This window comes from Monodelphis domestica, chromosome 8, assembly GCF_027887165.1.
Source record: "Monodelphis domestica isolate mMonDom1 chromosome 8, mMonDom1.pri, whole genome shotgun sequence".
Lineage (NCBI taxonomy): Eukaryota > Metazoa > Chordata > Mammalia > Didelphimorphia > Didelphidae > Monodelphis > Monodelphis domestica.
The window spans coordinates 81,955,416-81,981,465 of record NC_077234.1 but is presented as its reverse complement, the minus strand read 5'-3'; the positions used below and the strand labels follow the sequence as shown (position 1 = coordinate 81,981,465).

General features: G+C 36.9%; 1 protein-coding gene across 31 annotated transcripts in view; it reads left to right on the top strand.

The window, feature by feature from the left end:
- Nucleotides 1–26,050, top strand: part of UNC80 (unc-80 homolog, NALCN channel complex subunit) — a 230,409-nt gene that overhangs the window by 43,522 nt on the left and 160,837 nt on the right. For 20 of the 31 annotated variants that reach the window (XM_056808115.1, XM_056808108.1, XM_056808107.1 and 17 more), the window contains exons 9-15: nt 720–854; nt 1,772–1,988; nt 3,078–3,218; nt 6,799–7,067; nt 9,158–9,559; nt 13,012–13,158; nt 25,156–25,303. In XM_056808115.1, coding sequence (XP_056664093.1) covers nt 720–854; nt 1,772–1,988; nt 3,078–3,218; nt 6,799–7,067; nt 9,158–9,559; nt 13,012–13,158; nt 25,156–25,303 — 1,459 coding nt within the window. The remainder of the gene's footprint in view (nt 1–719; nt 855–1,771; nt 1,989–3,077; nt 3,219–6,798; nt 7,068–9,157; nt 9,560–13,011; nt 13,159–25,155; nt 25,304–26,050) is intronic. The other 11 variants (XM_056808118.1, XM_056808124.1, XM_056808110.1 and 8 more) reach the window with 1 other exon arrangement.

The window sequence follows — 26,050 nt, the reverse complement described above, 5'->3', positions numbered from 1 at the left end:
AGATTCTGAAATTTGTTTAAAATGAACCCATTAGTTTATTTTTCTTTCACTAAAAAAGTAACAAAGTACAGAAAGTTTGAGGTAGAGTTAAGGGGCTCATGGGAACATAATTTTAGAGCTGGAAGAGAAAGCATCTAATATCACCTTTTCACTGTACAAAAAGCTTTCTAAGATTTCAAATTCAGTTAATTGAAAGTATCATCTTGGAAAAACTCTAGCATATGAATATAATTGTGGAATTTTGAGAGCAAAGATTAAAAGAGTAGCTAAATAAGAGGGGAGCTTGATATAGTAAAAATATGCACTTTCACCTGTTGGAGGATAATTCTAGCTAAAGTGGGTGGCTACTTGGATGAATCATTGCAGTGAAAAGTCTTCATTGCACCTAAAATCTTGGTCTTTCATTTTAATACAACCAGGAAATAAGACTTCCAGACTTCTAGACTATGCAACACCACAGCATGGTGTTTGTCCCCAGAAAAGTAGGACACAAAGTTAATAATGCATGAAATAAGATCTTCTTGCAATGACAAAATGCAGTAGTTGGGAAATGCCAGGCTTTAAAAGTTCAATACTTAATGGGCAATTTGAAAACAAATAATCTAATAACTCCTCACAAATAAGACCTCAAAAAGAACTGCATCATCTTAATATTACTTACAGGAGTTATCCATTGGCTTGATTTTTTTTCCACATCTGACTTGATTGTTTTTTTTAAGGATCTCACCATGAAATGTAATGAGGAAGAAAAATCTCTGAGTACAGAAGCCTTTTCCAAAGTGTCCTTGACCAATTTGCGTAGATCTGCAGTTCCAGATCTGTCTTCAGACTTGGGCATGAACATTTTTAAAAAGGTGAGTGAAACTAGCAAGGATGTCAAATGTATTATGGAAGAAAGACATAAACAACCCTAACTCAACTAGATACCTAGAAAGACGCAATATTGTCCCACGGAAAAGAGTATAGATGCCCCAATAGACAATGACAGTCCTAATTTTGTTTACTGCTATCATTTACATAGGAAGATGGTATGCCATGTACATAGGTTTGATTGTGTCTTTTTCCCAGAGCACTGACAATGTGTATTCATTCACTCACTGTACCTCACCCAATTCTCCTTTTGTGTCCAATGCCACTTATTTTCTAACTAACTACTTTTCATGACTGGCTTTCATGTTATGAGACCCATTACTTTGCCTTTCTTGTTACTGGGCTAACAGACCACAAGTATAAGCGAGTGGAAAAAACCACCTGTGCCTATCTTTGTTCCCTATTTTTAGGTAGTAGGCAGCTTTCCAGCCAACGGGCAGACAGATGAGTCACTGATGTCCAAAATAGAGCAAGGGAAGACACATGCCAGTCAATACTTCAATGAAAGATATCTGTTTTCTTCCCTTGTTCTGTTTTGGACAGCATCAGTGGTTTGTTCTATGTCTGTCCTTTTCCCAGAATATTATCTGTTTTTTTTTTTTACTACCAATTTTAAGGTCTCTAGATAACTGAACTGAGTGCAATCATTTCTGTGACCTTCTCTCCCCTCTACCTATATCCCTACCCCTACCCTTACCTCTCTCTCTCTCTCTCTCTCTCTCTCTCTCTCTCTCAATCTCTCTCTCTCTCTCTCTCTCTCTCTCTCTCTCTCAATCTCTCTCTCTCTCTTTCTCTGTTAATCTCTCTCTTTCTCTCTTTTGTCTCTCTGTCTCTCGGTCTTTGTCTGTCTCTCCTTCTGTCTCTGTCTGTCTGTCTCTCCTCACCTCCCTCCATTCTGCAGTTTAAAAGTCGCAAGGAAGACCGAGAACGCAAAGGTTCTATCCCATTTCACCATACGGGAAAGAGAAGACAGCGTCGAATGGGAGTGCCTTTCCTGCTTCATGAAGATCACCTGGATGTGTCACCCACACGCAGCACCTTCTCATTTGGGAGCTTCTCTGGACTTGGAGATGATAGACGTGGCATTGATAAAGGAGGCTGGCAAACTACCATATTAGGTAACAGCAAGGCTCAAATGTTTTTTGTGATGTCCCAATCTAATATTCTAAAGAATATAGAATTTCAAAATCATTCTGGAGAAGCTAGATAAAGATCTTGAAGTACAAGTTCCAAGTATAGAATAATTCCATGTCTTCACAATCAAAACAGAGCAAATTTCCTTTGAGGGATCTAGAGAACTTCCAGAGACCTGGCATTAAAGTGCTTCAAAGGCCTAAGAGGCATTTTGGATCCAAAGTTAGTTTAATAACCCTGATATATATATATATATATATATATATATATATATATATATATATATATATATATACATACAAATACCATTTTATAATGTAATAATGGAAATAATAATGTAAGAGAACAATAGGGAGGTTGATTAAGGTTTCAGAATTAGGAAAATTAGGGTTCGTGCTCAGCCCCTAATATGACATACTATGTGCCCCTGGGCAAGGCAACTAACTTCAGTGTTTCCCAGAAAACTTTTAATAACTATAAACTGCAGGAGTGGCTGATCTGCATAGTTTGAATGATTTTTCTCACCTGGAATTTCCCCATAGCAGCAAAATTACGGGTCAAAAAGAAAAAAGTAATAGCATCAGCTAACATTAAGAACCAATAGTTGGGGGCATCTAGGTGGCTCACTAGATAGAGCATCAATCCTTGAAATGGAAGGTCCTGGGTTCAAATGTGAACACAGATACTTTTTTAGCTGTGCGACCTTGGGCAAGTCACTTAAGTCCTATTGCCAAGTCCTTAGTACTCTTCTGCCTTGGAACTGATATTCATTATTGATTTTCAGACAGAAAGTAAGGGTTTTAAAAGGAAGAACCAATAGTTGACCTATTATATAACAGGTGGTTGCTGAAATGTGTGTTAGAATGGATTTGATCCATCCTCAGGAAGCTTCATATAGAGACTGATCCTAAATTTTAAGGAGTGCAAGATTGTCTGTATTTCAAGCTAAGCTCCATTACATTCTCATTGCTCCTACCTCCTCCTATGTCTTTTTTCAAAGATAAAGAATAATTAAATAGTTCAACAGAATCCTTTACAAATTAAAAAAAAAAACATGCCTTTTTTCACCTTAGGCAAGTTCACCAGACGGGGAAGTTCTGATGCAGCCACTGAAATGGAGAGTCTGAGTGCCAGGCACTCCCATTCCCATCACACACTTGTCAGTGATTTACCAGATCACTCAAACAGCCATGGAGAAAATACTGTCAAAGAAGGTATGTTCTGTGTTCTAAAGAGAATTCAAGTAAGGTTGAGGTGGGGGAAGCAGTGGCCCTTTTTCTGTTTCTGAATTGGTAGTATATAAAAGCTGTCAATGAAAATGTCTTCTTCTATTCTCTACTTGGGCATACCTTATTCATCCTAAAAGGATTCCTACTCTATGTCCTACTCTACATCTATTTTATCTAGCAGGGATGCCCATCAACTGGGGAATGGTTCAAGAAGCTGTGGCATATGATTATGATAGAATATGGCCATGCTCAAGAACATGACAAAAGCTTATTTTTAATGGAAAGACCCACATGAAATTATGAAGAGGGAAATGAATAGAACCACAAAAACATTATATCCAACCCAACAACTGAATTATTGTTTGAATAATGACATATGTAGGTCCATCTCCAGAGAAAAAACTGATAAAAAGAAACAAGAAAACATAGTTTATATATATATATATATGTATATATATATATATCTTCTGGTCAAATGCTGCCCTCTCTAGTGTAGGGAGGGCAAGGAAGGAGGGAGATACATGGAAATTTTCATGTAATATATTTAAAATCAATAGCATGTAGCAACTAGGTGGTACAGTGGATAGAATGCCAGCCTTCAAATCAGGAAGACTCATATTAATGAATTAAAATCTGGCCTCAGATATTGCTAGCTACATAAGCCTGGAAAAGTCACTTAACCCTATTGCCTCAGTTTCCTCATCTGTAAAATGAGCTGGAGAAGGAAATGACTAACTACTCTAGTATTTTTGCCAAGGAAATCCCAAATGGGGTCAGAAAGACTTGGACATGACTGAAACAATTGAACAGCAACAATATAAAACTAGGGCACAAAGTCAAAGACTTTAAAGAGCCTAGGGGAATATAATTAAGAAACAGAATCTAATATTTCCTATGTCCATCCTCACTAGGAAATATTTCACCTGTAACAAAAACAGCTGAGGGTGGGGCTTGGGGAGGAGATTGACTAAGGGTAGACAGAGCACACTGTGATGGAAAGAGATTAAGAACATGACAGGGATAGTAGCTAAATGAAGGAATGCCCACATAACAACTAGAGTCAATGAAGAATCTCTAGGTAGCATTTAGGGTTGGCACTTTGGGGCAAAAGTCTTATTTGATTCATGTAGTTTTTAGCTCTGTTTCTCTAGGTTGCTAAAAAGGAAGTAGAAAGTTTTTTACCCTAACGTGAAAGCTACACAATGTAAGGTTGGCTTCCAAGGAGAATTGAGAGTGTGCATCATGGCATATCCACACGTTACTGGCATCTCTGACTTCTTTTAATCTCTTCTTGGTTCCCAAATGATTCAATAGTGGCTTCCATCATGACATTTTTTTCCCCAATCACCCTTGATTTTTTAAGAGTCCTTTTCTCTACCTAAAACACATGGGTAATAAGTGATTAGAAGGACAAAATGGACATGGTCAAAAGAAAATATTTTAACTCAAATAGATAAAATTTTGATCTTTGAATTCAGTCAGTGATCCAAAAATCCAAAAATTGATCATTTGTGGAGGACTAAACTATTATCAGTAGAGGGAGGTTCCAAGATCATCCCAAGGGAATCATGGTGGAAAATGCTTGCAGTCTCATTGTAAATCAAAGCATGCCATCTTTCACTTTATTTCCTTTATGAGTTTGTTTTAATATATGTGTTAAGTGTCATCTTCCATGACATGAGGAACATGGAACTATGTATTACATGAAAGCACTAGTATAATGTATCTGACTATTTACCACTACTGGAAGGAAAGGGAAGAGGGAGGGTAAGAATCTGAATTGTAAAATGTCAGAAAACAATTGCCAAAAAATGTTCTACATATAATTGGAAAATTTTTAATAAAAAAGAAAGAATGTCATTTCTCTGAATGGTCAACTAGTCAGTGCTTTGCTACATTTCGAAGGCCATTCATAAATGATCCTGCTTAGACTGTGAGAACCCAGCCCAGGAATTAGGGGACCTATAAAAACACAACTATAAGAATTAAGTACAAAGTAGAATAAATAGTGAACAATGTTGAAGAAAACCGATCAGTTGTGATGAGGGAAATTAATGAGTTAATCAATTAATATTAGACAATTACAGAATTTCAGAGTTGGAAGGAAATGCACAGGTCATGTAGACTAAAAATACCCAGCAAGTATCCATCTGGCTTTTACCTAAAGTTCTTCAGGAAGAGGTTATTTACTTCCTCTTGAAGTAAATTTATTGAAGTTTAGTTTTTTCTTCCTTAACTTAAGCCTAAATGTGCCTCTGCAACTCCTTACACACATCTCATAGTTCTGCCTTCTAGGACCAAGTAGAACAAATCTACATCCTACATTTCAGTCCCTTAAATACTCAAAGACAACTATTATGTTCTGTATGAGGGTAATGATGAAATGATTTATCATTATGATTCTAAAATGGTTTATTTAATTAATTTATAATATCAAAAATTGTTTTCTGACATTTTACAATTCAGATTCTTACCCTCCCTCTTCCCCTTCCTTCCAGTAGTAGTAATACTTTAAATAAATCAATGTTAAGTCCCTCCATTATTAATATACTAGGCATTATGGAAAATACAAATCAATCTATGGACATCGAGTGACTTCTATGTGTCAGGCACTTTACTAAGTATTAGAAACGAACATCAGGAATTAGACAATCTCTGTCCTCAGGAGCTTACATTCTATTAAGAAATAATAAAGATTAAAAAGAATAATGCATGGTCCCTGTCTTCATGGAAGTCTGCCAAGGAACATATCATGTGTACAAATAAATATAAGGTAGCATGTAAAAGTGCAATGAAAGCATCAAGCTGCAGGCTCTAGGAGTTTAGAGAAGGAAACTTCCAATGGAGAATCATAGAAATAGGATTTAGAAATGTTGGAAGACAGGGGTTCCACAGGAAAGAGCATTTGATCCGGGCTTTAAAGACAGGTAGGAATTAGAACAGGAGGAGCTGTGCATGATTGGGAAGGAGATGATAGCATGCAAAGACCCAAAGACAGAAAAAGGTAACGGGTTCAAGTACTAAGCAGTCTCCCTTGAAATGAACACAAAGAAAAGTAAAGGGAAATAAGATTAAAAAGTTAGGCTAAGACTATTCTGTATCAAATTCTGTGCCCTCCTTGACAATGTTCAGCAATTTAAAAGCAATAGTAGTGGAGATGTGGTTAGAGTGGAGGATTGGTAAAATGATTTGGATGAAAGGACAAGGAATCTAGAATATTAGAGAAATAAGAATTATTTCAATATAATTGGTTCCTTGTGTATTCTACTCTGTTTTATTTTTTAACTCAAAACCATGCTTGTCAGGAGGCCATAGATTTCAGCAAGCTGCTAAGGGGGTACATGACACAAAAAAATTAAGAAACCTTATTTTATGTGTTAGCACATTTGAGAGTGGTGATATCCTCGTAATTTCTGTAGTGGTTTAGCCCAGTTTTAATATTGTAGCAAGAGATCAGAAATCTATGAAGCTAAAACTGTGGTGATTATCCTTGTGTTTATTGTGGATACGAAACAATGTTGTGAGCTCAGAAGGAAACTGTAAGACATTGTTTTCCCTTTCTCAGTACGATCTCAGATCTCCACCATCACAGTCGCAACTTTCAACACCACCCTGGCATCATTCAATGTGGGCTATGCAGACTTTTTCAGCGAGCACATGAGGAAGTTATGCAACCAGGTGCCTATCCCAGAGATGCCCCATGAACCTCTGGCATGTGCCAACCTGCCCCGAAGTCTAACTGACTCCTGCATCAATTACAGCTATTTAGAAGATACTGAACATATAGATGGGACTAACAATTTTGTCCACAAGAACGGCATGCTGGATCTTTCGGTAATGAACAAAGGTTAAAGTTTCTCATACTATAAACTAAGAAATGAATATTTCTTTGTGGGGTTTATTATGCTATAAAATGAGCAAATATGAGCTATTCTGATTGTTGTCCTTGTTATATTTATTACCAGAATTAAAGGGAGAATTGTGAATTTCAAGGAAAATTGAACTTAAAACAAAATAAATTTGTATATGTGAAACCCTTTACAAAACTACCTTCTACCATGTATTCATGCTTCAGAAAACTTTAAGTAGCTGTGATTTCATCAGTGCACTTGGAGGACTGACCTTCAAGGAAGAAAGACTTAGATCCCTGACACATACTAACTGTGTGACCATAAACAAGTCTGGCAAGTGTGTGGTGTCTGAAACAGCAAACACTTAAATGTTTATTGACTGTTTGACAGTCCTAACATCTCAGTATCCCAGGAAGCTCTTTACGACTTGAATTTACTTAAGGATTGTCAATCTATACTGATTGATGGACGGATCTTCTGTACTTGAAAGTCCATAAACAATCAGGAATGAAAGAAAGAAAGAGAGAGACTCAGTCAAACAGACGGAGACAGACAGACAGGCAGATAGATAGATAGATAGATAGGTAAGGAGAGAGAGAGAGAGAGAGAGAGAGAGAGAGAGAGAGAGAGAGAGAGAGAGAGAGAGAGAGAGAGAGAGAGAGAGAGAGAGAGAGAGAGAAGGACAGACCAACCAAGCGATGGATGGATGGATGGATGGATGGATGGATGGATGGATGGATGGATGGATGAATGGATGTTCGGATAGACAGAGAGAGAGAGAGAGAGAGAGAGAGAGAGAGAGAGAGAGAGAGAGAGAGAGAGAGAGAGAGAGAGAGATTCACATCTGTGTTTGGATATTCCAAACTCTTGGTACAGTTTTAAGCTATTAAAACACAAAGCTGCACTAAGACTTTTATGACACTAGATAAATGGAAAGATGGATAGCTATAGATAGAGATTGATTGTGTATACACACACACACATTTATATTATATATAATAGTTTATGAAGAACTGGCCTCAGAAGGAGGAAGGCCTGGGTTCAAATCCTTTAGTGTGCCCACTGAGCATTTATTTAATTTCTCATACCCTCAATAACATTATGTGACTATCAACTGCAGATCAACTGATCTGTTTTGGTAAAGAGAGTTTCCTAACTTGTTTTTTTTCTACCAATGAATTCACAGATATGTTCTTCCTCCCAAAAGAAAGTGTATAGGTGTAAATTACATATGGATATCATAGATGTGTTATATATATAAAACATTACCTATTTCCTTATCTTTATCTATATTTATGCCCACATCTATACTTATATCAATATCATATCTATATCATATGTTATATCATATCTATATCATATGTTCACATATGTAGCCATCAATATGTATATCTCTAAACATATGTGCATATAGATAAATAAGTATATACCTCAGCTTTGATGACTATCTATGTGCAGAGAAAAATTATAGAAATATTTTTTGCTTAGAGTATTTGGTAATTCTACTGTCACTCTGTCTCACAATTCTCATCACAGAAAGAAAAATAGTCTGTATACTTCACAGATATTTTGGGAAAGCTTAGTAGAATAGTAGCAATAATATATTTGATATTCTTTAGAAGATATATATGCTGTCATGTTTTGCTGACTAATGAAATACTTTTAAAACATCACACACATACACATCCTAGGCATGAGTCTATGCAAAAGGCCATATCAATATGTCCAAAACTATTTGGACATTGGAAAAAATTCACAAAGCAGAAGAATTCTTAGCTCAGAACTGTGTTAAGGGAAATTGGGAAAATTCTTTCCTCTAGTAGACTATGAGATCTATGGGAATAAAGACTTCTTTAAACTGTATTTATATTTCTAGTCCTTAGCACTGAGCCTATCACACAATAGTAATTTTTTTCCAGATTATGCATCAATACAATTTTAATAATAGTTTTATGACATTTTGCACATAGTAGGTAGTTAATATAATCTTGTTGGCTGACTGATGATTGACCAAATTGAACAGGTCAAGTGACTCAATATCTTTGTGTGTGTGTTTCCTTGTTTTCTCCTCAGGTGATTCTGAAGGCTGTTTATCTTGTCCTGAATCATGACATCAGCTCTCGCATCTGTGATGTGGCACTGAACATTGTTGAGTGCTTGCTCCAGCTTGGTGTGGTCCCCTGTGTAGAAAAGAACAGAAAGAAAAGTGAAAACAAGGAAAATGAGACTTCAGAGAAGAGGCCAAGTGAAGGGACCTTTCAACTCAAAGGGCCTTCTGGAAGCACAACATGTGGATTTGGGGGTTCCTTGGTTAGTGGAACTGGAGATGGTGGTGGAGAAGAAGGTGGAGGTGGCGATGGAGGAGGTGGTGGAGGTGATGGAGGAGGAGGAAGCGGAGGTGGAGGAGGAGGAGGAGGAGGTGGTGGAGGAGGTGGAGGTGGCCCTTATGAAAAAAATGATAAGAACCAAGAGAAGGTATGGTTGAATTCCATTGCATGTTATACTGAAATATCATCCCATGCTTATGCTCACTGCTCGTTGGCAAAAATTCTATTGAACTAAACCAATAACTACTGATTATTTTTGTTTGGTATTGAATTGGGACATGTTATTTCATCAGTTGAATTCAGTAATAATTTAAGTGCCTTCTATATACCAGGTACTATGCTGAGTGCTAGGGATGCAAAGTCAAAAAAAATGAGTCTCTGACCTTCAAGGGACATTCTACTAAAGACATTCCAGGTGTGGAGACTCTCCAGTGATGTATTTTGGAAAGTCTTCTGTAATTTATAGTTCTCAAGAATTTCCTGGGACATGATGTTTAAGTGTCAGCCTGGAAAGTGGCTAATAAAAAAAATGATTGATATGGAGAAAATGGTCCTTTGTGCTCCCAAAGGTACCTCAGTAAAATATTTAGATGAAATTCCAAATTTTTAAAAGTAGTCTTGCCAACCAGACAGTATTAGTGACAATGTACCCTCCTATTGCATTGCATGAGACATTGTCATAAACCACATGCTCCTATTTTTCTAAAAAACCCCTAAGAGTTATTTTCTCTTTCAGCATATTCTGGACATCGGTTAGTTCACAAAAATCTGAAACTGCATCAATTTGCTCTGTCTCATTTCCTTTTTTTCTAATTTAGGACATAGTTAAGGAGCTTTTGACAACCATTGTCTTAGGAAAGTCTCTCTAGACAAAAGGGAAGAGCATTCATCTACTCAAGACCCTTGTTTGCTGCTCCATTCCTTTATCAAACTCAATCTTTCCCTTTAGCCTTAGGGATAAAACAATAAACCTTGTTAGAGGCTACTAAGCCTAATTCCCATGCCTAACTTCAATTCACATATTAGTTTTCATTGAATACCCAAACAGTAGAACTTTCACATTCCCTGTACCAATTCTGGTTCACAGGTCTATTTAGGAATAGAAATTAACTATACGAAGTTTGGAATTTACCTAATATTTTCTGCTGGTGCATACTATAATCTCAGATCTAAACTAGGGATTCTCTATCTTTTTTTTTTTTTACTAAATATCACAGGACTCCTAATGATGAAGTTCTTCTCTTTTCTCTTTCTCCATCCCAAATTCCTCATGATTCAGCCTTTAGAGGCAGACTACTTCCTTCATTTGCCTCTTGACTGCCAATCACTATTTGCCCTTTGGTATTCTTATTTTTTTAAACCCTTACCTTCCATCTTAAAATCAATATTGTGTATTGGTTCCAAGGCAGAAGATCGGTAAGGACTAGGCAATGGGAGTTAAGTGACTTGCCCAGGGTCACACAGCTGGGAAGTGTCTGAGGCCAGATTTGAACCTAGGACCTTCCATCTCTAAGCCTGGCTCTCAATCCACTGAGCCACCCAGCTGCCCCCAGGATTCTCATTTTTTATTTTTATCTTTTTTGTATCCCTCCTCTCCAGTATGTCATTCTTTTCCTAACCTTTTCTTCTGCCCCTGAGGAGTCTTAAAGCCTATCCCTTTCCAATTCTGCAGGCATCCCAGAGGACCCTTTAAAGATGCCCCAAACATTGCTTTTGGGCAACAATGATTTGGACCTCAGTACAGGGTGGAATTGATTAAGTTTGAAAAACCCATTAATAGTATATAACCTTCACAACTAGTAACTACATAGGATTTAATGAGAATATCTCAGGTTATAGAGATTCAAATTTATAAAGACTTTATAAATGTATATATTATATATGTAATATTATATAATTACATATTGTATAATATATTATGTTGTTTAATATATAATTATATGTAATTACATAATATTACAAATATAAATCCTGATTACTCTTATCTTTCATATGCTATGTATCTCTTCTGCATATCCATAATCTTTTTTACTATATTTTTTAAAATTAATTAATTTGTTCCATTAAAATACTCCATTAACTCCCTCTTATAGGCTTTTATAAAGCAAAGAAAGCTATATGTAGAGAGGGAAAATATGGTCCTAGAAATGGTAGTAGGTTGCTAAACATGTTCATAAGAGGTCAAAAAGAAAAAAAGAGAAAACTGAAGTCATAGGGCAGCTAGTAGGCTCAGTGCCCAGAGATAGGAGGTCCTGGATTTCAATCTGGTCTCAGTCCCTTCCTGGTTGTGTGATCCAGGCAAGTCACTTAGCCTCTATTGCTTAACTTTACCACTCTTCTGTCTTGGAACCAGTACACAGCACTGATTCTAAGATGGAAAGCATTGGGGTTTTTTGTTGTGTTTTTTTTTTTAATGCCAATTATATAGTTGTTGGGATTTTTTAAGTCAAACTAGTAGTTTCTGGAATAACATTGTGGTGATCTATTTGAAATAATAGGAGCTCTTCGTGTATAATGCTTTGGAAAATAATCTGTTTAAGGTTCAAGAAGTATTTTGGTATTGACTTTTTTAATTAGAGAAGGTTTTATTTCCCCCTTAGCATTTCATTTCCATTAAAACTTGAAAGATCACTTAATTGTACAAACTGATAACATATAATTCCTCTACTGGTGAAAGAAAAAAAAGATAGTAAGGCAGGATATCAGATTTCTCCCTGTGTTTGCCACTACTCTGCTCTAGGACCTTGGGAAAATTAACCAACTTTTTTCTAATCCTCTTCTCCTATTTTTAAATAAATAGATTTTTCTGTCCTCCTCTTTGTGGATATGACCCTAACTCCCATACTTATAATGTTTCCTTTGAAATCCCACTTTTATTTTATAAATAAATCTAAAAATAGATATAAAATAAATTTATTTTATAAATAAATAAATAAAATCTTATTTTATTTTATACATTTGAAATCATTATTAGGAGAAAGTATTCCTTAGCTTTACCAGACTGACAAAGGGATCCTTCTCACAGACAGACAGACAGACAGACAGACAGACAGACAGACAAAGACAGAGAGAAAGAGAGACAGAGACAGAGACAGAGGGAGGGGAGAGAGAGATTAAGATTAGGAACCTTAAAGTTTCAAAGATTACTGGGAACAGTCATTTGGCAAACTGAAATTGATTAAAAAATTGTGACCAATTTTCAAAACTTAACATTCCTCACCTTGTGCTGGCATGGAGTTGTGCCTTCTGATCAGTTATCTTATTCAAGAAAAAATTATTTTATTTTCTCAGTGATTGCCACCGTAATCATACGTAGTTATTTTTCATGGCATCAAAGACTTGTAAAAGATGTACCAAATGTGTGGAGTAGCTTGGCTTGTTTTAAACAATATATATACCAGCTAATTTTGGAAAAAAGCTGCAGTTGTAGCTATCAACAGCTGACTAATATTCTTCAGGCTGTGGGGATTTCCTTGTAATAGACAGTATTTTAACTGGGGATCAAATATGGTAGCTTATTCAAGGTAAATGCAGAATTAGCCCAAGGACATGAATGGGAGTGTTAAACCAGTGTTTATTCTTCTCTCTCATGGGTACTAGGATGAAAGCACACCTGTAAGCACCCATAGGCTTGCTCTAACCATGCTCATCAAAATTGTAAAATCTTTGGGTTGTGCCTATGGCTGTGGAGAAGGACACCGAGGGCTCTCTGGCGATCGTCTGAGACACCAGGTATTCCGAGAGAATGTAAGAGAATTAAAGTAGATTCCATCTCCCTTCCCCATCCCTCCCTCCAGCTTATAGGATTCCTTATCAATGAGGACCCATAGTTTTCTATTAAATTGAATGCTTTGTAGCAATAATAATGTCATGAAAAAGAAATTATCTTAGTTATCTCAGGGCATTATAAAACCCAAATCGAGGAAAGTTTAATTAAGAAAATGACTTTTGCTACTTGTCTAGTGCAGGCTGGCTGGCTCTAAATTGAGGGAAAGATTTATAATTAGAATATGTGAACAGGGGTTTGAAATACACATTGTAAGTGAATAAATTTAACCAATTTCAAGTGTCAAAAGCCAAGTGTTTGTTTTTTTTAATCACCTGGCTGGATATAGTGGTCACGCACTTTAACTCTGGAAATGGGGGAAGGATTAAATATTTAATATTTTATTTTATTAAACATATTATTTAAGTATTGATATGAAATTCTGTGGAAAAAGTGGACAGCCAGTACCAGTAGTTAGTGTTATATCTCATGGTTCTGTTCCAGAACTGAATTAAGACTTTATTTCAAGACCAAAGTTGGTGAATTTGAGACCTTTATGAAACCTGAAACTCTACAGTTTGGGTCTGATGAACATTATTCCAGGGGGAAAATTGGTAACTTGTCCTGACGTGCACCATTTGCATCTTAATCCTCTAGATCAGAGGTTCCCAAGTTTTCAAGTATGAGAACTCAATATCAAAGAGATTCTGGGACCCCTACATGATAGAAGCTGGACAATTAGAGTCCATTGACTGGGAAAGTACATGATGGCAGAAAGCTAATCTGAATTTAATAATTCTTTTAAATGAATTTTATCTTCTTAATCACAATAGCATCCATATGTATTTGTAAAATAATATTTATATCTAAATTTATTTATTTACAGCTAGATTTATTTAATCTTCAAAATGATACTGCTTGAGGCATATTTGGACTTGCAAGTGACCCATTATAGTAACTCCAAGGTCCCCTACCTAAAGTCCACAGACTGGGAACCCCTGCTCTAGATTATTCTTTTACTTTCACTTTCAGACCAAAATAAACTCTGAAAATAAAAGCAACTGTTTGCTGAAATAGCTTGCTTTAAGTTGAAACATGGTTACAGCCTTTCTTTCTCTTGGCCTTTATTTTAAAATAAGAGATATAGGCAAACCTAAATCCAGGAGATCACTCTACAAATTTGGTCCAAGTTTCAAGATCTTGCTAACCTGAGTGCTAACCCAGTTTTAATATTAGCTTTTGTCCTGAAACATTCACTCAAAATTATTAGCATGCTGTTTCTTTAATTAATTTAAGGGTCAATCTTGCTTTTTCCCTTTTCTTCTATTGGAAAATATATATATATATATATATATATATATATATATATATATATATATATATATATATATTGTGCTTATTTTTAAATTTTTAGGTTATAGCAGAATTCATTTTTGACACTTTTATCTGGCCTTGGACTCTAACATACATTATTTATTTATTTTGAAGACCAGTTCTGCAGCCTACTTTGCAAATTTATTTTTTTTAACCTTCCTTTTGCTTCTCAATTTGAGTGACTATGTTTTGACTTAAGAAACCCCCTCACTATGGAAAGGATCAGTTATATAAGAAAAAAACCCATCAAAGTGAAGGGAGAAATGTTCATTTGTGATTGTCCTAGTTGGAACTGAGTTAAAAACTTTTTGGTATTGTAAGGGTAAAAAAAGGGTTAACTTTTTAAAAGTTTGGATTTTATATTTAAGAGTTTGGTCACCAGAGATGTAATTCATTCCAAAGAGATTTTTATTTACAATTTCATTACAAAATATAGAAAGAGTGAAGCAAGAAATCAGAGAGAGGATAAGGTAAGATATCCAGTCTCAGCATTAAGTCATTTATCTCCAGCCCCACCCCTGGTCAGGGAGAGTTAGTTTTAGCCAAGGACCTGGGGAAGTCTCTCTCAAGAGAAAATCTTTTCTGAGACCTTTCTCTTCGGAGAAAAAGCAGCAGTTAAGAGTCATCCTTTCACTCACCACATGTCAGTCCAGTCAGCAGATCCTTCTGCCCCTCTATACCAACCTCAACTCGAAAGCATAAAGAATTGAATTCTCATAGGAAGTAACAGCTCCTTTTAAAGACATTTTTTCTTGTGCCACTTCCTGTGTCTTCCCCTAATTCTATGTTTACCAATCACAGTTGACTCTTTGTTTTAGGACTTCCCCCCTGAACAGTCAGTCAATTCTGATTTGTCACCCACTTTTTCACATATGGGTACAGATCTCCCATTTAATGTGTGAAATGCGTGTTCTTACCTTTTTTGGTTAAATCCAAAATGGGTAGATCTCCATACTTAACTTTTAAGTACCCTGTTTACACTTTGGGGATTAAATCTAAAAATAGACAGGGGATTACCATTTAATCTTCACAGTCAAGGAAAAGCCAAGTCCCTTCATTGTTACAATCAGGGGAGAGCCAAATCCAATCTTCACAGTAGCAAGCCATTTGATCTAAGTTTCCACACTCTATAGAACAATATCAACACAAAGAGGAGGAATGATTATCATTGCTGACAACCCCCAAGCTCCTTTCCTAGACAAAGAGTCCCTATGAGAAAGGTAGCTTGGTATAATGGAGAAGAGACTGGCCTTGGAGAAAGGAAGACCTGGATTCCAGTCTTATCTCTGAGATGTATTGTTCTGTATAAAACTATATCAGGGCAGGGACTTCCGGTTAAGATGGCGGCTTAGAGAAAGCTGAAGTTCAGATCTCCGGAAAACCCTTCCCGACCGATCTCAAACTAGAAGCTCCTAAGGCGCCGAAATTCAAAACGATCAACAGCACAGACCCTGGGAACCCTCCTCCTGGACCTGGACCCAGTTCAAAAGGTACGGCTCCCCTTAAAAGCCAGAACCCGAGATCCCTCGGACCTCAGGGGTAGGAGCGCAGAGTCCAAGGCTCCCGGAAGCGGCAGCCGCGCCGGGCTCAGAGAGCAGGGTCTGAGGAACAACAACCCTCAGGGTCTTCTACCCAAGTCCCAGTCCGGGTGAAAGTTACTGCCCTGGGCTTCCGCTGCAAAGAGCCGGTCGGTCAAAGAGCCACTCGGTCCGGGTGAAAGTTACTGCCTGGGGCCTCCGCTGCAGAGAGCTGGTCAAAACAACAGCAACCCTCAGGGCGGGCAAGACAGCCTCACGGGCTGGATCCTGCTATCCAAGTCTCAGTGAAAGTCTGTGCTCTCGGAGCTTGGGGAAGCGGCAGCCCATCCCCCCGCAGGCCGAGGAAACAGCCTCACGGCCAGGGATTCTGAAGGCAACTTCCGGAAATCGAGCCAGGGGGAGAGTGTGGCCTCGTGGTCCGACCCTTCCATTCCAGTTCCAGTGAGGCATATTCAGTTTAACCCAGGGAACGCTCATAGAACCAACATCTGCCCAGGACTAAAGCCTCTGATCACCAGACAAAGACAAGAAAAGCCAATCCTCCACGTTCAGAGATGACAAACTCCACAGAAGCACAGAAGCCCCAAAATACCAAGAAAAATAAGAAGAAAGGGGCGACTCTGGACACATTCTATGGAGCCAAAATACAAAATACAGAGCAGATAGAAGAAGATATACAAGAAAATTCTCCAAAATCTTCCAAAGGAAATAGAAACTCTCCACAAACCCATGAAGAATTTGAATCAGAAAGGACCAAAAAGATGGAAGCCCTCTGGGAGGAAAAGTGGGAAATGATGCAAAAGAAATTCACGCATCTACAAAACCAGTTTGACCAAACTGTAAAAGAAAACCAGGCTTTAAAGCAAGAACTAATAAAGCAAAGCCAAAACACCAAGAAATTAGAAGAGAACATAAAATATCTCACCGACAAGGTGATAGATCTGGAAAACAGGGGGAGAAGAGAAAATTTAAGAATAATTGGACTCCCAGAAAAGCCAGAAATAAACACCAAACTGGACATGGTGATACAAGATATAATCAAAGAAAATTGCCCAGAGATTCTAGAACAAGGGGGCAATACATCCACTGACAGAGCTCACAGAACACCTTCTACACTAAACCCCCAAAAGACAACTCCCAGGAATGTAATTGCCAAATTCCAAAGCTATCAAACAAAAGAAAAAATCCTACAGGAAGCCAGAAAAAGACAATTTAGATATAAAGGAATGCCAATCAGGGTCACACAAGACCTTGCAAGTTCTACGCTGAATGATCGTAAGGCATGGAACATGATCTTCAGAAAGGCAAGAGAGCTGGGTCTCCAACCAAGAATCAGCTACCCAGCAAAACTGACTATATACTTCCAAGGGAAAGTATGGGCATTCAACAAAATAGAAGACTTCCAACTTTTTGCAAAGAAAAGACCAGAGCTCTGTGGAAAGTTTGATACCGAAAATCAAAGAGCAAGGAATACCTGAAAAGGTAAATATTAAGGAAAGGGGAAAAATGTTATCTTCTTTTACTCAAACTCTCTTCTATAAGGACTACATTTATATCAACCTATGTATACTAATATGTGGGGAAAATGTAATGTATAAATAGGGGGTAAAGAAAGACCAAATAGAATAATGGTTCTCACACAAAGATTCACAGGGGAAGGGGAGGGGAAGAAAACTCCTATAAGAAGGAGAGGAAGAGAGGGGGGGGGGTTTACTTAAACCTCAATCTCAGGGAAATCAACTCTGAGAGGGAAAAACATCCAGATCCATTGGGATCTTGAATTCTATCTTACCCAACAAGGGTAAGGAGAAGGGAAAACCAAGGGGGGGGAGGGGGAGAGGGAGAACAAAAAGGGAGGGAAAGAGAGGGGGGAGGGGGAGGGAACAAAAAGGGAGGGACTAAAAAGGGAAACATCAAGGGAGGGGACAAGGGGGACTGATTCAAAGTAAATCACTGGACTAAAAGGTAGAGCCGAAGAAGAAAAGGTTAGAATTAGGGAAGGCAATCAAAATGCCAGGGAGTCCACAAATGACAATCATAACTTTGAACGTGAATGGGATGAACTCACCCATAAAACGTAGACGAATAACTGAATGGATTAGAATCCAAAACCCTACCATATGTTGTCTTCAAGAAACACACATGAGGCGGGTTGACACCCACAAGGTCAGAATTAAAGGATGGAGTAAGACCTTCTGGGCCTCAACTGATAGAAAGAAGGCAGGAGTGGTAATCATGATATCTGATAAAGCCAATGCAAAAATAGACCTGATCAAAAGGGATAGGGAAGGTAATTATATTTTGTTAAAAGGGACTCTAGACAATGAGGAAATATCATTAATCAACATGTATGCACCAAATAATATAGCACCCAAATTTCTAATGGAGAAACTAGGAGAATTGAAGGAAGAAATAGACAATAAAACCATACTAGTGGGAGACTTAAACCAACCATTATCAAATTTAGATAAATCAAATCAAAAAATAAATAAGAAAGAGGTAAAAGAAGTGAATGAAATCTTAGAAAAATTAGAATTAATAGACATATGGAGAAAAATAAATAGGGATAAAAAGGAATACACCTTCTTCTCAGCACCACATGGCACATTCACAAAAATTGACTATACATTAGGTCACAGAAACATAGCACACAAATGCAAAAAAGCAGAAATAATGAATGCAGCCTTCTCAGATCACAAGGCAATAAAAATAATGATTATTAATGGTACATGGAAAACCAAATCTAAAACCAATTGGAAATTAAACAATATGATACTCCAAAACCGTTTAGCTAAAGAAGAAATCATAGAAACAATTAATAATTTCATCAAGGAAAATGACAATGGCGAAACATCCTTTCAAACCTTTTGGGATGCAGCCAAAGCGGTAATCAGAGGCAAATTCATATCCCTGAAAGCTCATATTAACAAACAAGGGAGAGCAGAGATCAATCAATTGGAAATGCAATTGAAAAAACTCGAAAGCGATCAAATTAAAAACCCCCAGCAGAAAACCAAATTAGAAATCCTAAAAATTAAGGGAGAAATTAATAAAATCGAAAGTGATAGAACTATTGATTTAATAAATAAGACAAGAAGCTGGTACTTTGAAAAAACAAACAAAATAGACAAAGTACTGGTCAATCTAATTAAAAAAAGGAAGGAAGAAAAGCAAATTCACAGCATTAAAGATGAAAAGGGGGACAGCACCTCCAATGAGGAGGAAATTAAGGCAATCATTAGAAATTACTTTGCCCAATTATATGGCAATAAATACACCAATTTAGGAGAAATGGATGAATATATACAAAAATACAAACTGCCTAGACTAACAGAAGAGGAAATAGAATTCTTAAATAATCCTATATCAGAAATTGAAATCCATCAAGCCATCAAAGAACTTCCTAAGAAAAAATCCCCAGGGCCTGATGGATTCACCTGTGAATTCTATCAAACATTCAGAGAACAGTTAACCCCAATACTATACAAACTATTTGACATAATAAGCAAAGAGGGAGTTCTACCAAACTCCTTTTATGACACAAACATGGTACTGATTCCAAAACCAGGCAGGTCAAAAACAGAGAAAGAAAACTATAGACCAATCTCCCTAATGAATATAGATGCAAAAATTTTAAATAGGATACTAGCAAAAAGACTCCAGCAAGTGATCAGAAGGATCATTCACCATGATCAAGTAGGATTCATACCAGGGATGCAGGGCTGGTTCAACATTAGGAAAACCATCCACATAATTGACCACATCAACAAGCAAACTAGCAAGAACCACATGATTATCTCAATAGATGCAGAAAAAGCCTTTGATAAAATACAACACCCATTCCTATTAAAAACACTAGAAAGCATAGGAATAGAAGGGTCATTCCTAAAAATAATAAACAGTATATATCTAAAACCAACAGCTAATATCATCTGCAATGGGGATAAACTAGATGCATTCCCAGTAAGATCAGGAGTGAAACAAGGATGCCCATTATCACCTCTACTATTTGACATTGTACTAGAAACACTAGCAGTAGCAATTAGAGAAGATAAAGAAATTGAAGGCATCAGAATAGGCAAGGAGGAGACCAAGTTATCACTCTTTGCGGATGACATGATGGTCTACTTAAAGAATCCTAGAGATTCAACCAAAAAGCTAATTGAAATAATCAACAACTTTAGCAAAGTTGCAGGATACAAAATAAACCCACATAAATCATCAGCTTTTCTATATATCTCCAACACAGCTCAGCAGCAAGAACTAGAAAGAGAAATCCCATTCAAAATCACCTTAGACAAAATAAAATACCTAGGAATCTATCTCCCAAGACAAACACAGGAACTATATGAACACAACTACAAAACACTCGCCACACAACTAAAACTAGACTTGAACAATTGGAAAAACATTAACTGCTCATGGATAGGACGAGCCAATATAATAAAAATGACCATCCTACCCAAACTTATTTATCTATTTAGTGCCATACCCATTGAACTACCAAAATACTTCTTCACTGATTTAGAAAAAACCATAACAAAGTTCATTTGGAAGAACAAAAGATCAAGGATATCCAGGGAAATAATGAAAAAAAACACATATGATGGGGGCCTTGCAGTCCCAGACCTCAAACTATATTACAAAGCAGCAGTCATCAAAACAATTTGGTACTGGCTAAGAAACAGAAAGGAAGATCAGTGGAATAGACTGGGGGAAAACGACCTCAGCAAGACAGTATACGATAAACCCAAAGATCCCAGCTTTTGGGACAAAAATCCACTATTCGATAAAAACTGCTGGGAAAATTGGAAGACAGTGTGGGAGAGACTAGGAATAGATCAACACCTCACACCCTACACCAAGATAAATTCAAAATGGGTGAGTGACTTAAACATAAAGAAGGAAACCATAAGTAAATTGGGTAAACACAGAATAGTATACATGTCAGACCTTTGGGAGGGGAAAGGCTTTAAAACCAAGCAAGATATAGAAAGAATCACAAAATGTAAAATAAATAATTTTGACTACATCAAACTAAAAAGCTTTTGTACAAACAAAACCAATATAACTAAAATCAGAAGGGAAACAACAAATTGGGAAAAAATCTTCATAGAAACCTCTGACAAAGGTTTAATTACTCATATTTATAATGAGCTAAATCAATTGTACAAAAAATCAAGCCATTCTCCAATTGATAAATGGGCAAGGGAAATGGATAGGCAGTTCTCAGATAAAGAAATCAAAACTATTAACAAGCACATGAAGAAGTGTTCTACATCTCTTATAATCAGAGAGATGCAAATCAAAACAACTCTGAGGTATCACCTCACACCTAGCAGATTGGCTAACATAACAGCAAAGGAAAGTAATGAATGCTGGAGGGGATGTGGCAAAGTAGGGACATTAATTCATTGCTGGTGGAGCTGTGAACTGATCCAACCATTCTGGAGGGCAATTTGGAACTATGCCCAAAGGGCGACAAAAGAATATCTACCCTTTGACCCAGCCATAGCACTGCTGGGTCTGTACCCCAAAGAGATAATGGACACAAAGACTTGTACAAAAATATTCATAGCTGCGCTCTTTGTGGTGGCCCAAAACTGGAAAACGAGGGGATACCCATCAATTGGGGAATGGCTGAACAAACTGTGGTATATGTTGGTGATGGAATACTATTGTGCTCAAAGGAATAATAAAGTGGAGAAGTTCCATGGAGACTGGAACAACCTCCAGGAAGTGATGCAGAGCGAGAGGAGCAGAACCAGGAGAACATTGTACACAGAGACTAATACACTGTGGTATAATCGAACGTAATGGACTTCTACATTAGGGGCGGTGTAATGTCCCTGAACAACTTGCAGGGATCCAGGAGAAAAAAAAACACCATTCATAAGCAAAGGATAAACTATGGGAGTGGAAACACCGAGAAAAAGCAACTGCCTGAATACAGAGGTTGAGGGGACATGACAGAGGATAGACTTTAAATGAACACTCTAATGCAAATACTATCAACAAAGCAATGGGTTCAAATCAAGAAAACATCTAATGCCCAGTGGACTTACGCGTCGGCTATGGGGGGTGGGGGGGAGGAAAAGAAAATGATCTATGTCTTTAACGAATAATGCTTGGAAATGATCAAATAAAATATATTAAAAAAAAAAAAAACTATATCAGGGCAGCTAAGTAGAACAATTAACAGAACACCAGTAGAGTCAGGAGGACCTGGGTTCATACTGGCCTTGGATACTTCCTAGCTGTGTGATCTTAGGCAAGTCACTTAAATCTGCTTGCCTAGCCCTTACCACTCTTATAAAACCTAGGATAGAAGGAAAGGGTTGTTGTTGTTGTTTTTTAAAGACTATATATTACTGACAAATTGTCTATGCAAAAAAATGGTGGAAGTTTCTATGCCAGGAGTAGCCCATATTGATAAAATAACAGGTCCTGAGGCAGGGATGGTGGAAAAAGGAATTCATAGAAATTTCAGGGAAGCAGAGAAAATACTCAACAGAAAGTTATTAACTCAGTCTGCAAATATTCCATGTGTTAACTTGGGACCTAGTTATATACTTATAATAGCAAATAGATTTGCCTGTGGATTTTAAGTAAATATGGTAAATAATTATACGGCTAGCTAGACAATAGATTTTCCCAGAGTAAAGCCTAAGAATTTACTAAAAAAAAAAAACATAAATCATTTTAAAACTAAGAATTTCTGAAATTTTCATTTTGGAAACTTCTCTAGTGTCCCCTCAAAACAGCTAAAAATATTTTCTCACTCTCCACTACTGTCTACCTCCAGCAAATGTGTTAAAATGGAACTGAAAATTATCAAGTTACTAAATGTTGAAATAGTTATTGAATTGGAAAAGAAGCAAATAGCTTCTAACATAGCCTAATTGCTATTATCCCAAGTGACTAAATGGTCTAAAATCTTCAAATTTTCTTAAAACTCTTTTAAAAGGAACAAAGTACACCATTTGAAGACTATTTTCTAAGCTTTATTATGAACTGCTCCATGGAATTTTTTAGAAGTCCTAATGGCCTCTGAATGATTGAGTTTGGCAAAATACTTTTAAATATTTTTAAACATTTATTATTTATGTATTTTAACATTTTTTCTTTTAAATTTTGAGTTCCAAATTCTCCATCACAATCATATGTCACAACTTGTTCATCCATTCAACTGATAAGCATCCCCTTGATTTCCAATTCTTTACCACCCTAAAAAGAACAACTATAAATATTTTTGTAAATGGACTTTTTCCTTTTTCTTTGAGCTTTTGGGGTATAGACCTAGTAGTGGTATTGCTGGGTAAAAGTTATTGTATGCACAATTTTATAGTCATTGGGCCATAGTTCCATATTTTTCTTCAGAATGATTGGACAATGATTAGACCAGTTCACTATTCTATCTTTATCGTCTCTGTGCTGAGAACTCCCTAAGCTTCTTGCTAATGCTTTTACTGCATGTTTGGGCTCCAGACAGGTCATCCCCAGGGGCTGGTATCATAGATATCTGCTAATCTCTTAAATTTTTTTAGTCTGAAAAAAATGTCTCTCTGTTGACTGTGGTTCTCCCAAATTTGGTTTGAGGCATTATTTTAAAATTGTTTGGAAAAATATTAAGAGAGTTCAGCTGGGTGGCTAGCCCTAATCTTCCATCTTGGCCTCACAGTTACTGGGTACTTTCATTTATTTTAGAGTAAATGACATAATTTATACATTAGCATTTTCTATTTCAACATTTTCTTTGCAAAAATTACAGTGCCATGTGACAAAAATCATTTCTATAATGAGATTTTTTTTAATCCAGCATTTTTATTTAAAAGCATGCAATTCTATTCTGTAACAAATAGTATTTATTTTATAGGTAAATAAATGACAATTTCACTGAAATCTAATCAGCAACCTGCTTGGGAATAAAGTTTGGTTATTCTTATTTCCAGCCTTCAAAAACTACTGTCTTTAGAGAGGGAAAATAAAACAACATTAGGATTATTTTACTTTGTGTAAAAAAAAAAAATAGGTAAAGTTTCTATTCACTGTGATTTAAGGATATAGCAAGAAACTTCCTAAAGATTCTAAATGTTAGTCTTTTCCAGTTAATTTAAAATTTTCTCAGGCTTCCATGTCAAAGAGATTGTTTTTTTAGGGTTAATACTCAAGGGAATATTTCATATGCCCCATCCCCAGGTCTGCCTTCCATGATCTGGCATCTTGGTATTAATTAATAGAATCCCAGGGCTTAGGGTCACTCCTGGAGAATCCCTTTTTAGGTCTTCCCTTTATTTTTGGTGGCCTGTTATTTTCTCTACTCTCCCTCCACCATGCTAGATTTATCATGATCGATTCCCAATTATTTTTATTAAAGTGTATCATTTGCTAGTCCTATATGTCATCCCCATAAAACCAGGATCTCTGCATTTCCTTAGGCTAAGATGCTCATGAAAAAGGCTTCAAGGGTCTCCTGTCACTCCCAGCTACTACATGGACATAGAATCTTGGGAATTAGGGCTAGTAAGAACCCAAGAGACTCTCTACTACAACCTCCTCATTTTGATAGTCATTTTCTGGAGATAACAGTCATGTTTTCATGAATGTCTACTTTGAGCATGAATGCTTGATTGGATGGTTAACTCCTTGAGAGTAGGGGCTATTCCAGACCTATATTTAGGATCTTAGGTTTAGAGATTAATGGTACCTTTGAAGTCATTAAGTCCAGTTGGGAAAACTGGAATCCAGATTAGTAAAATGACTTACCGAAGATCATGTAGGTAAATAAGGGACAGCTTCAGGATTTGAATTCAGGTCCTCTGACCTCTGATCCAACATTCTTCCCACTATAGCATCCTCAGCTCCCACCAGAGGGCCTGGACATAGGAATTGCTAAAAGGTTTGTTGGGATCAATGGGGCTAGACAGAGTAGCACTAGCCAAGATGAATTTATACCCTTACTTTCAGAGGCTTCTGGATGGTCGGGGTTGGAGGAGGAGGGGGAAAATGATAACGGTCACTTAAGTAGATGCTCTTGACTTTTTTACTTTTCTTACTTCGTTGCAGGCCCAGAATTGCCTCACTAAGCTTTATAAGCTAGATAAAATGCAGTTCCGACAAACCATGAGGGACTATGTGAACAAGGATTCCCTCAATAACGTAGTGGATTTCTTGCATGCTTTGCTAGGATTCTGTATGGAACCAGTCACTGATAGTAAGTATGGATGTCGCCAAAAGGACTAGGAGAGACCATGGTGAGGTAGGCCATGTGCTATTTGGAGGTCCTCTCAAGTTCCTCAAGGTAGAATGTGTTTAAAAATATATAAGCATGGATTTCCAGGGCCAGTTAAGTGAAGAAAAGAAGAAGGCTATCTTTCAAGACTTCGATTGGGGGAGATGCTGTGGAAAATTGTATATTTGTCAAGTATGCACCAATGGGAAAATTATTGATTGCAAAATAAATTTGCATTTTTATTATTGCAGGAAAATAACCCTGACTGTGCTCTAGAATAATTTATTGTCAACAGTGCTCTAGTGTGATTTCCGATAATCCTGAGATCTATGGTACACAATTAGCAAGCTGACATTAGCTAACATGGAAAAGGGAGCAATTTGTTCCTTTTAGGGAGAGGAATTAACTAAGTTAATTCAAAGTTCAGCCAGGTCCATTGATCATGGACTCTGATTTGATTAAAGGCAAGACCTCAGCCTTTAGTCATTCCCTAATCTTTGCAGCCAGTAGTCAAGCAAGATATATCTAGATTTGGCATCTCTACACTGGAGTGGGCAGGTTTCTGGGGATCTTTATTCTTAGTTCTCAGATGGCTAGAAAAATGCATATGCATATATATGGCTACATAATATGTGTGTATACATATATACTGATACATAGACACATGTAGAAATACAATAAACAAAACAGAATTGTATCTCTTACTTGAAGACTGACTCTAATGATTTT